General features: G+C 38.0%; 1 protein-coding gene across 5 annotated transcripts in view; it reads left to right on the top strand.

The window, feature by feature from the left end:
* The window catches only part of xirp2b (xin actin binding repeat containing 2b), a 221409-nt gene that overhangs the window by 166167 nt on the left and 41573 nt on the right, over window positions 1-13669 (top strand). For 4 of the 5 annotated variants that reach the window (XM_087268418.2, XM_087268416.2, XM_087268419.1 and 1 more), the window contains one exon: window positions 8168-8296. The exons of the other annotated variant lie outside the window; for it this stretch is intronic. In XM_087268418.2, the coding sequence (XP_087124544.1) occupies window positions 8168-8296 (129 nt within the window). The remainder of the gene's footprint in view (window positions 1-8167; window positions 8297-13669) is intronic. 5 annotated transcript variants of the gene reach the window in all.

Here is a 13669-nt window from a genome sequence, read left to right as displayed (position 1 = left end):
GTAACTAACTTAAGTTCACTAAAATAAATATTCTTTCTTAAAGGTAACTTAACTCGGTTACGTGGAACGAGTGGACAAAAAAAAGTTAATTAACGCCAACATGTCATTTTTTTGAGTGTACTGTATAACAATAATTAGTATTTTCACAGTACTGTGACAATTGGGTTTAGGGTTGGGGTGGGGGTAGAGGTTAAAAAAATACAATTTATTAGGTAATTTAATAGACAACATAAATAATACTCATAAAACTACGGTTTTTACACTACTGTGATGGCTGGGTTTAGGGTTGGGATGGGGGTAGGCGTTAAAAAAACACAATAAATGGAAAATTTCATAAATAATATAGATAATTCTTGTTAACTTCTGGCTGCAACCGTGAAATTACTTGCCTTAAAGGGACTTTAAAGGAAGCCATATGAAAGAGGGAATCTGTGTACTATACATGGCAATAAATATGACATCATCAACAATCTGTGAGGTATTTGAGCTGAAGTTTCAAAGCCAGATTCTGGGCACACCTGAGACTCCTATTACATCTTGTAAAAAGACATAACAGGACCCCCGTTGGGATCTTGTTGAGAAGACTAACGCTATTTACTCAGCGGTTTCCATCCAGCTGTCTGAGTGCCATTAGATTGATCAGCCAATATGATTTCAATGAGGCAAATGAGGCACTTGTGCGGCATGCAAAACTTGTTATGTCAGCGTCTCATTAGAGCAAACGATCAAAGCTGATAAATTCTGACTGTTCTGCGTTTAAACACTGTGTGAGGACCGAGCGCTCAGTGTCAAACCCATGTATAATTTCAGACTCATTGATTTGTACAATAATTGCTGCCTTGATACATCAAATCACAAAAGAAAGCAGCGTGTGTTTGATTTTGCGTGGCAGTTTTACAGACAGAACGATTGACAGACAAACACAGTGTGACGACAAGAGAGGGAGAGGGTGAATTATAGAAAAGAGGTGGACTTTAGAATATTCCATTACTGTATGTAGAAACATTCAGTCAACATTCTGAACTGCCGGTATTTTCTGAAGGAAAAAAATCTCCTGTTACTTAGAAACAGAATTTGGCTACTTTAAAAGTGGCCTTGACTCACAAGGTGTCCCTGCTGAGATCAGACATGAGAAAAACTCAGTGACCAGTAATACTCTGAGGAAAAATAGACGTACTTTTACAGCAGTGTTTGGGTTTGGATTTCGTCATTAGTTTTTTAGGGTTTTAACAAACAATATAATTCAATAAGTATTATTTTTGAAGGAAATTAATATTTTATAAGCATTAATTAAAATGGTCTAAGACATTAACATTTATTTATTTATTTATTACAGAATGTTAGCATGACAAAGCAATAATGACAGTACAAATATTTAAAGAACAAAGAAAAAGGATAGATAGAAAGACAGACAGACAGACAGATAGATAGATAGATAGATAGATAGATAGATAGATAGATAGATAGATAGATAGATAGATAGATAGATAGATAGATAGATAGATAGATAGATAGATAGATAGATAGATAGATAGATAGATAGATCGATAGATCGATAGTCAGGTAGGTAGGTAAGCAGATAGACAGATAAATAGATGGATGGATGGATGGATGGATGGATGGATGGATGGATGGATGGATGGATGGATGGATGCTTAAGGGGGCTTATAATTATAGGGCTTATAGCCTGAAAAAAAAAACAAAAAAAACAAATATGACTTTTTCCAAAAGAATAAATTATATCAGACATACTGTGAAAATTTCCTTGCTCTGTAAAACATAATTTGGGAAATATTTGATAAAGAAAACAAAAATACTGGCTTTGTTATCTAAATAGTGAATTAAAATTATATAAAGACATTTACAAACTATCTATATTTTAATTATAAAGTTCTTTTGTATCTATTATCTCCTTTTTTATTTTACATGCTGAATATGATGTGAAAATTACAATATAGTACAGCGAAATATATTTAATATGGGTGAGAATAGCGAGGTACTGTACATCTACAGTAATACATCAACTAAAATAATACAATAGAATAAAATAGAAAAGTAGAGAATTGCTTTGATTTATTATAGCTTTAAATTTTTAAATACTTTTAAGGATGAATCAAATTGATCATGACATTAAAGCCATCATAATTTTACAAAATATTTTTATGATAATTACTTTTTATTTATTATCATTCGATAACATGAATTTAATAATAACATTAATCATTTGTTCATTTTCTTTTCAGCTTAGTCCCTTTATTAATTAGGGGTCGCTACAGCAGCATGAACCGCCAACTCATCCAGCATATGTTTTATGCCCTTCCTGCTGCAACCCGGTACTGGGAAACACCCATACACACTCATTCTCATACATACACTACGGACAATTTAGCTTACCTAAACTAGTGGGGGGAACCGGAACACCTGGAAGAAACCCTTGTGAATGAATTAATAATAATAATAATAATAATAATAATAATAATAATAATAATTATTATTATTATTATTATTATTTCAACAACAACAACTGCAACAACTATTATTATTATTAATAATAATAATAATAATAATAATAATATTAATAATAATAGTAATAACAATTATAATAATATACAGTAATAAAAATAGTAATACTTTTAATATTAGTATTATCATTGTTTTGGTTACATTTGATGTTTAGTGACCAGGTTATTTATAAAAAAATCTAAATAAATAAACACAATTCATATTAATTTATTTAGTCTTTTTAATTGAATAATTGACACAGTGTAATCCGTGAGATTAACACTGCATAAGGCAAACTTAATAAAACATATTTTTAACTTTTCTGTATATACTTTGCCCTCAACACCGAAAACTGCTGGGTTCAGAGGGGGTCGAGTGGCTCTACAGACCTCCGAGCCAGACGCTGTGTGTGTATGCACGTATGCATGTGTGCATGTGCGCATGTGTGTGTCATAACATCATTGTTGCGTGTGGCTTTGTCTCAGTGTGAGAGTGAGATGTGATGATGGCTGATCAGTGGGGGTTCAGCTCTTCTCCAGAAACCCAATTCCCTTTGGCTTGCTCTTTCTGTTTTTGGCCTGCTGCTAAAAACAGCACTGCACGTCCACTCCGTTGGCCAGCGGAGGTCAGATCCCTACAGGAGGGCAGAGAAAGTGCAAAGAAGTTATTGTTTCAGCTTCAGTGAAAGTGAAATGCACAGGTTGTGTAGCATAAATTCAGCTTATTCCTTAGTACTTAAGAGAATTAAAAATGAAGCTGTAGATTACTCTACAAGTAAGATCCCTTCACATGAAACGTATAAATATATCATTCAAAAGTTGATATGTTGCTTAAATGTACAGTAAAAGCATTTTGAACTATTTTTGAAGTTTTAAAATCAATTATTAATATTGAAATATTTTGTAAAATGTCATTTATTCCTGCGAGTTTTTAGCAGTCTTCAGTGTCAGCTTCATTCTAACAGGCTGATTTGAATCTCAAGAAATTGTCTCATTTATAGGGGTGTCAAAAATAATCGTTTTTTCGGTGCACTGCGATGCAGACGCGGACAATTCGGTATCGGTTCAGTAATAATCATAACCGGTTATTACTGACGTCATTTACCTCATATGCGCTCTGTCGCGAGGGAGGCGATCGCGAGTATTTACAGCGCTTTAACTACTTAAAACTCATAAACTATGCACAATTTCACTGTGTGTGTTTGCTGGATCAGTCTTTCACTGACATATACAACAATAGCCCCTATTTCACTGAGATCGAGAGAATGAAAGTAGCCTAATCCATTTCTCTCTCTCTCTCTCTCTCTCTCTCTCGCGCGCGCGCGCGCGCACGCTCTGTCTCTCTCTCTCTTTCTCACACACACAAATAGTGGCCCATTTGACCTGCTGGCGTGGCTTTTCTTATAGCCCGGCTGTTTTACAGCGGGTGTTTTACAGCGTTACTTTTGCATCCAGAAACGAGCGCGTGTCTGCAGAGTTTTCTCCACCGTGTCTATTATACATCAGCTGTGAGATCGCCGCTGCCGCCTGCCGCTTATCAGCATCACTCATCTGTGAAGAGCGCAGCGCACAAGAACCAATCGCAACCGTTTTTTTTTGAGGGTGTGACCAATCAAAGGGGTGTAAGAGAACTAGACAAGGATCAGAAATTGAGCTGGATATTTATATTTGTCTATATTATTTGCTAAATGCTTGTTTTGTTTAAAGTTACAGTTTATATATCTGACTGTTTGTATTAAATGACAAAATTGTATTACAAATAGTGTATAAATATAAATATATTCATACATTTTAATACAAGAAATGCTGCTGTGAAGAAAATATAAAACTGTGTATGGAAAGCACCGTCAATGCACCGGGATGCACCGAAATATCGAATTGAACCGAATCGATGGCATGATAATCGTAACCGAACCGAACCGTGAGACTAGTGTAGGTTCACACCTCTACTCATTTATATATATAAATGGCTCAGATGACGGTGTCAAGGTTTCAGAAGTTTCTGATTGGCTAATTGACAACATTTCAGTTAATTGGAGACACACAGGCCCGGATTGGCTAATCGGGAGCACCGGGAGAATTCCCGGTGGGCCGGTCCGTTTTTTGGCCAATGTCCCTAGCTGCTTGCGCTCTCAGCAGTCACACTTTTTTTCATCTATTTATTTATTTGACCATAGCTTCACTCTTTTTATTCATTATTTTGCCGCAGCGCCGCTCTTCTTATTTATTTTCTTGCAGCCCCGTGAGCAAAATGCAGTCTGCAGGTAATGATGATGTAACGTTAACCATCATCATTTGACCCCAAACAGCGAATTCGAGAATTTGAATAATTAATATTAATAAAAAATACACCTGCTCAATGAAAATCAGATGATTCACTACATTACTAAATCTGACATAACTTGATCAGCAATCTAATAAGGGGAGAAAAAGGTTAAGCCATGAATAGAAAATAATACCGTGTTTTGCTGGTCACAGTCCAATACTTATTTTTTATTTCTACCAAAATAGCGCTATTATGGACCAGTCGTAAACACATTGTATTATGACACTGCCGACCTGTGTTCGAATCTCACCTGGAAAATAATTTATTTATTTTTATTTTTTCATTTTTATTGTTAAGACATATAATACTGTTAGGGCTTTTGAACATTTGAATTTCTAAAGCAGCTGTTTTCTTGAAAAAGACATGATAGTGTCATTAGAAACTGAATTGGAAATTACCTTATTTTAATATAGTGAGTCGTAAACTGAGGTGGGCCGGTCTGGCTTGAAACTCCAGGGCTGAAAATGAGTCCCACTCCGGCCCTGGAGACACTACTGTAGAATAGTATTTAAGGAAAACCTCAAACACACTGCTTCCTTGAGTGACAACATGAGGAAATCAACAAGCCAGAATCAACAACAAAGCCAGATTACAATTTGCTAAATTACACCTGGGAAAAAAAATAAATAAATTGGAGACATGTCCTGTGGTCTGATGGAACTAAGATTGAACTATTTGGCCATAATAATCAGTGTTACATTTAGAGGACAAAGGGGAAAGCTTACAAGCCTAAGAACACCATTCCAACTGTGAAGTATGGGGGCGGCAGCATCATGTTGTGGGGCTGTTTTGTTGCAGGAGGGACTTTTCCACTTCACAGCATAAATGGCATCATGAAGAAAGAACATTATGGAGAAATACTGAAGCAACATCTCAAGACATCAGCCAGGAAATTAAAACTTGGCCAAAAATGGGTCTTCCAAACAGACCATGACCCTAAGCATACTGCCAACTTAGTTAAAATGTGCTTCAAGGACAACAGAGTGAATGTTTTGGAGTGGCCATCACAAAGTCCTGAATTCAATCCTATAGAAAATTTGTGGGCAGAGTTAAAAAAGCTTGTGCGAACAAGACAGCCAACAAATCTGACCTAGTTACACCAGTTCTGTCAGGAGAATTGAGCCAAAATTCCTTCAAACTATTGTAAAAAGCTTGTGAAAGGATACCCAAAACATTTTTAAGGACTTTTTTATTTTATTATTATTATTTTTGTATAAAATTTACTCTAAAGGAGATTGGTTTGAAGTTTGCTTACAATACAAATATAGTTCCGTGAATTGTATATTTAGAGAACAAATAAACATTTGTCGCCCTTAAAATACATTTTTTTTTAACCTTACTCCTAGCCTTAAGCAGATGGTTTATCTATATTAATGTTTTTATAATCGTTGGAAGCTTAAATTGAAATCGAAAGTGAATTTCAATTAATTTAAGCCCTATACAGCAGTATTTATTACAGTTTATCAGTTCAATACTACAGTATGCTGCAGCATTCATCAGCAGATTTTTGTTAATAATCTGATATATACAGTATAATATGCTTTATTTTTGTATGGCTTAAAAGCACTGTAATATGTATTTGTTTGTTTTACTATATTGAAAAATTAAAAGTGATATACTGTACTACAGGATAAAAACCATCATCACAGTTATCAAAATTATATATATAATAATAATAATAAAAGCAGTTCATTCCTGCCACAGTGTAAGAAATGCTGGCTTCCACACAATCCCACATGTTGTTTGAACAAACAGCAAAATATAATTACAATAGAATTTTTTTTTTTTTTTGTGTTTAAAAATGTCAAATTTAATTAATTCAGCAAGTGTTTAATCTAAACTATTTTTTTGCAGCTTCTTCAAACTACATATTGAAAATGAGCTGAAATGCCAAAATTCCAAATTCAAGTCTTAAAATTTAAACAACTTATAAAAAACATCCTATATTGTAAATAAGTTCTCATTTAATATGTCAATAACTCAAAAATGTCAGATAGAACCTTATAATTCTAAGGTGACGTTGTGTTGGGGCTACATGAAGGAATTTTGTGAAACCCTGCATTTTTCACACTGTGCACTGTGCAAAAATGTTGGACTCCACACAATAGATTGTTTTTGGGACAACATGAAGGATTTAACTTTATTTATTCTTTAATTCATTTTCATTCGGCTTAGTCTCTGATTTATCAGGGAATCACAGCGGAATGAACCGCCAACTATGGTTTTTACACATTGGATGCCCTTCTAGCCACAACCTAGTACTAGGAAACACTCATTTACTTTCACATTTACACACACACACACACACACACACACACACACACACACACACACACACACACACACACACACTCATACACTACGGCTAAATTAGTTGATTAAATTCACCTATAGCACATGTCTTTGGACTGTGGGGGAAACCTGAGCACCAGGAGGAAACCCACACAAACACTGGAAGAACATGCAAACTCCACACAGAAATGCTAACTGACTCAGCCGGGACTTGAAGCAGCGATCTTCTTGCTGTGAGGCGACAGTGCCAACCACTGAGCCACCATGCCGCCCTTTAATTTATTTATATTTACAAATTTGAACATGAAACAAATAATTAGTCACAAAAAAAAACTTAAGAATTGTGTTGTTTCAGCTCATTTTAAATAAGCAGTTTAAACAAACAGCAAAAGTATTTTTTTAGTGTGGGCAATAATCTATACAATAAACTTTTAAAACGTTACCATAATATAAATGTTTTCTTACCTGTGTTATTTTGGCAAATTTGGCTTGTTAAAAGCTATATTTAGATGCACCTTTTTTCAATAACACGGTAGTTGATTTGCAGAATTAATTAAATGAAGTCATTGCATAAAAAAAGCAGACAGCATGGGCAAATAAACAGCGCTCTCAGCCTGCAGTATTGAGTGGTGACAGCATGGACGGGCTAACAGGATCTCTGAGTAAATGAAAGCTCACAGTATCAGGGCCACAAACGGGACGGCGTGCAAATCAGGCTGTCATGCGAAATCTTAAAATGTGATTTTGGAAAGCCACAGAGATAATGAGATAAAGGCTGGAATCTGGGCTTCTGTGTGTGTGTGCGCACAAGCCACATTGTCTCATGAATATATGAATTTTTTTTGTTGGATGGCGGATGAAGACGAGTGATCACACTATTTTTTCTTGCTGTAATCTTGCAGCTCTTGTAAAAGCATAAATCTGCTTAGCCTGATTTTTCTGTGTGTATGTGTGTGTGTGTGTGTGTGTGTGTGTGTGTGTGTGTGTGTGTGTGTGTGTGTGTGTGTGTGTGTGTGTGTATATGTGTGTGTGTGTGTTTGCTCCTCAGGTCATGGAGGAGGCTGAGGTTTGTTCTCTGCCCGGAGGTTTGGCCAGCATCCGCAGACAGTTTGAGACTGAGAGCAGATCTTCAGTTCACACCGTCACCCAGATTCAACACTCACACAGAGCTGTGCAGGTCACTTTTTATTTATTTATTATTATCATTATTATTTATTATTTTTTTTCAAGGTGAGACACTGCAGGCGGAAACACACCTGTCAACATTGGGATCTAAAAATACAGAATGATAATGAATTTCCTTGGGAAAATGGGAGGGTTGAGAGTTGTTTATTTAAGTGTAACCCCGCCGGTCCTACGCCACCCAACCCACTCCGAGCTGGTATCGAATTAGTATGCGATCTTCTGCATGGGAGTCGGTTGCTCTACCAAGGAGAGTAAAGACCGTGGCCTCTAGCGTCTGCTGCTAGAGCACCTTTAGAGGTCAGAGAAGTGAGGATTACCTGCACAGCACTTACTAGCTGGCCTCCGTTACACTCACCCCCCTAAACTTCACTCCCATCCGGGTCACGGCACCAATGTAACTCCGCTGGTCCTACGCCACCCAACCCGCTCTAAGCTGGTATCGGCCCTGTGACCCTCTGCATAGGAGTCGGTTGCTCTACCAAGGAGAGTAAAGGCCTTGGCCTCTAGCATCAGTCACTAGAGCACCTTTAGAGGTAAGAGGAGTGAGGTTTACCTGCACAGCACTAACTAGCTGGCCTCCGTTACACTCACCCCCCTAAACTTCACTCCCATCCGGGTCACGGCACCAATGTACCTCCGCCGGTCCTACACCACCCAAGCCGCTCTTAGCTGGTATCAACCCTGCGACCTTCTGCATGGGAGTCGGTTGCTCTACCTACGAGGATAAAGACCATGGCCTCTACCATCTTTACTCTAGCAACTTACTAGCTGGCCCCCGTTACATAGACACCTGTAAATTTTGAGATTTTTCGATGTGGGGATGGTTAAGTGTTTCTTATGCTGCTCTTTATAAAAGTTGTGTCTGCATATATCAATTATTCATTCATTCATTGTCTTGTTGGTTTAGTACCTTTATTAATCCGGGGTCACCACCTGAACCGCCAACTTATCCAGCAAGTTAAGTTGGAGAAAATGAGGTTCGAACCAGCAACCAAGCGACCTTCTTGCTGTGAGGCGACAGCACTACCTACTGCGCCACTGCTTAGCCAAAAAATGTAAATTAGTTCAACTTAAAAATTTTAGTTTTATATTTTCATAATGATATATATATATATATATATATATATATATATATATATATATATATATATATATATATATATATATATATATATATATACCATTCATTTATTAATTTTTCATTGGCTTAGTCCCGTAATTCATCAGGGGTCTCCACAGTGGAATGAACCGCCAACTTATTCAGCATATGTTTTACTCAGCAGATTTCTTTCCAGCTGCAACCCAGTGGTGGGAAATATCCATACACATTTATTCACACACATACACTATGGCCAATTTAGTATATTCAATTCACCTATAGCGCATGTCTTTGGGGAAACCGGAGCACCCAGAGGAAACCCACGCCAACACAGGGAGAGCATGCAAACTCCACACAGAAATGCCAACTGACCCAGTCGGGACTCGAACCAACAACCTTCTTGCTGTGAGGTGATAGTGCTAACCACTGAGCCACTGTGCTGCCCTGTTTCATAATTAGTAAATATGTGTCCAATATATTAGTTAGTACATGTCATTAGAGCAAAGCATTTCTGGTGTGTGAGAAGTGTTTACACTGTAAATGGCAATGAAATCTGACAGTCACAGTGTATGCTTTTGAATGAATGTGTACAGGATAGAATTAACTGCTAAAACTGTGCATTTGAGACGCAGTCACTTTGATTTCGACTCACTGACACGCGGCATCTGGTGGAAAAAAAAGAAATCAATGAATTTTAATACCATACTAAAGTGTCACACATCATTACACACACATCAGTTTAGTTTCCACCCAGGCAATGCATGGCACAAGTGAATTGTGACTGAACATAAAGCAGAACACACTCCTCTATTGTTTGACTTTTAGTGCCTTTGTACATTTTAAATCCCAAAACTAATCCTGGAGGTATTTCACATCCGCCTTTTGTTTTCCATTTTAATCTGCAGTTGTAACATTGAGACTTACTGGATACGGAACTAGCTTGAATGCAGTCAAGATTTCTCGGCTGATGTTTTTGTATTAGGAACAGACATAGGGCTCTATTTTGACGAAAGCACTTTGCACTTTGGTGCAAAAGCATTAAGGGTGTGTCAGAATCCACTTTTGCTATTTTAAGGATGGAAAAATCTTCTTTCCTCCGTGGTGCATGGTCTAACAGGGTTGAGCTTATTCTCTTAATCAGTTAGAGGTGTGTTTTTGAGAATAAACCAACCAGAATCTCATCTCTCCTTCCCTTTAAGGCTGCTTTCACACCTACACTTTTGTTTCGGAACGTATCTCGTTTGCCCAGTTAGCGTGGTTCGTTTGGCATATGTGAACAGGGCAATCGCGCTCTGTTCCGCGCCAAAGTAATCGCTCCGAGATCGCTTGAATGAGGTGGTCTCGGCTCGATTGAAACGAACTCTGGAGTGGTTCGATTGCAGTGAGAAAGCGATCCGATCCGAGCGCGGTTATATCACAGTGTTTTATGGATATGTAATAGGCATACGGCTATATGAAGAGAGAATTATGAGTGGGGTGGGAAGTTTCGCGAGTCTCCGGATGCCCGCAAACGAGTGATGATCTCCCGGTAATCTCGCGTCTCCCTCCCGGTCCTCAAATAGGCATCGTCACGCACCCTTCTCACCCCTCCCAACCGCGTCTCTCCTCAGACACGTCGCACGCGCGCACCCTGTCAATCACCAAACCACCACCTCTCCTGACAGCTTAGAGGGGACGCTGCAAAATAAACCCTGACACTGACCAATGTAAGGAGAGTTTACTCGCACGTGACTTGTTTTAGCTCTTTTGGTCCGTTTAGAAACTTTGCAGTGTGAAAGCGAACCGCTCCAAGAGCAAAGAGCAACAATGTAACATTTGTAATCTCTGTTTCGGAACAACTGAATCGATTCACAGGTGTGAAAGCACCCTAAGAGTCAGTTGCTTCGCTCCATAGCGCATTTGATATTTACATGGAGGACTTCGTAAGTGAACAAATCTTTACTAGCAAGAAAACAGTTAAACAGTCCATCTGCAGTGCGAGAATGAGAGATGAGCCTCCTCATTGTTTACTTTCACTTTCAGAAACATGTTGATTATTGCTAGCAACGCATTTCATGCTAGCAAAATGCTATTTCATATAAAAACATGCTAGCAAGCAAATTCATCCTCAACATGGTACGATAATTCATGCTAGAAACAAGCTTTAAATAAGTGAAGTTTATGTATAAACAAATTTCGAGAGGATCACGTGCTTATGATTGCTAGCGGCTGGATCCGCATTATCCAATTCACTACGCTCCAATCAGATGACTCCTAAACTACTATAAATACCCTGGGTTTCATTCCACTGCTATCTTCGTTTTGAAGAGTCCCCCCTTCCACCCCTACTCCTCCTTCTTAGACGGGTGACACGGTGGCAAAGTGCGTAGCACTGTCGCCTCACAGCAAGAATGTCTCTGGTTCCTGGCTTTACCAAACTAGCAGACATTTCTGTGTAAAGTTTGCACTTCTCCCCGTGCTCGCGTGGGTTTCCCCCGGGCTCCCCGGTTTCCTCCCGCCACCTAAAAACATGCAATTAAGTCAATTGAACAATCCAAATTGGCACCATAGACACGCTTCTAGTACGCAGCAGGGGAGTTCTCGAGATCTACCTGAGCTCAAACTCCCCTCCCGCCTTGAAACGGGAGGGAGCCCTGGCCTCGAGGATCTCATGAGCTCAGGGCTCTCTCCCGGGACAGCATGCCAAACAAGCTTTTATAATTAATCATCAGCTAAGTGTGAACTCTTGAAATGATACTTGTGAAACGTTGAGTAGTGTAAATTCATGTTAGCCACATGCTAAACATACAAGAACATGCTAACAATGTGTTAATTTATACTTGCTCTGTAAATTAATTCTGGACGAATGACATTCATGTTAGAAATGCTAATTTATGCTGTAAAAATGCTAACATACATGCTAATTCTTGCTGACATGCTCATTTACATTGGAAACATCCATAAAACATGATAGCAAAACTTGTTGATTCTTGTTAGCAGCATGTTTTATGCTAGCACAATGCTAATTCATATAAAAACCCATTAACAACATAATTCACCCTCAAAAGATGGTAAGCTAATTCATGCTAACAACAAGCTGTAAATAAATAGTACTTGAGAAACGTTGAAGTAAAGTGTTAATTCATGTTAGCCACATGCTAAACATACAAGAACATGCTAACAATGTGTTAACTTATACTTGCTCTGTAAATTAATTCTGGACGAATGACATTCATGTTAGAAATGCTAATTTATGCTGTAAACATGCTAACAAACATGCTAATTCTTGCTGACATGCTTATTTACATTGGAAACATCCTTAAAACATGTTAGCAAAACTTGTTGATTCTTGTTAGCAGCATGTTTTATGCTAGCACAATGCTAATTCATATAAAAACACAGTAACAACATAATTCACCCTCAAAAGATGGTAAGCTAATTCATGCTAACAACAAGCTGTAAATAAATAGTACTTGAGAAACGTTGAAGTGTTAATTCATGTTAGCCACATGCTAGAACATGCTCATCTTTGTTTTTAGCATATAAGAATCTTGGTTTTCACTTGTTTTGAGTACTTCTATATGGGACAGATTGTTTCAAATATAGATTTAGAAAGTACAGCGGTTTAGTTTTCTATAATACTGGATACTCAGCTTGTCATTTTGGGAAGTCTGCATTTAGGTATTAAACGCTACACACATGCATGCTGCATCCACGTGAGCGGAAACTCCTAGTGTGGTAAATGCGTGGACTACTAGGGTAAGATTAATCCTCTTATAGCTGACCTTACACCACAAACCCAAAATCTGACACAGTAACAAGTCACATCTGTCTCCTCTTAGATCTGCAGCCCATTAGCATTGGCACATGCTAGTATTATGCATGCAGCAGCTGACTCTAAAAAAAAAATCAGATAGTGTTTGCTGAGAGAGAAGCAGAATGGAGATAAATTTTGGTCACAGTCTGTGTAATCCTGCTCTCCCGGTCCAAATTGAATCCAGTCCACCCATCCATACCAGTGGGTCTGAGCGCGCTCTGTTCACCCTGCAGGGACACGGTGGCTTCAGCTCGCTGATGGAGGAGAAAAAAAATAATAAAATCAGACTGAATACAGAAAGACAGCAGAAAGTGGGAGATGTGCTCTCATCTTATATGCCGTCACACAAACACCCCTCAAACTGTGCTACGAGATGTGAATCTGCAAATGTATCGATATTTAAATTGAAATTTTGACTTTTCAGTGTCTAATTATAATCCTATTCCTGGAATCCTTTTTAAGCTTATTAT

This window comes from Danio rerio, chromosome 9 (assembly GCF_052040795.2).
Source record: "Danio rerio strain M-AB ecotype USA chromosome 9, GRCz13ab, whole genome shotgun sequence".
Taxonomy (NCBI): Eukaryota; Metazoa; Chordata; class Actinopteri; order Cypriniformes; family Danionidae; genus Danio; species Danio rerio.
This window is presented reverse-complemented; position numbering and strand designations above follow the sequence as displayed.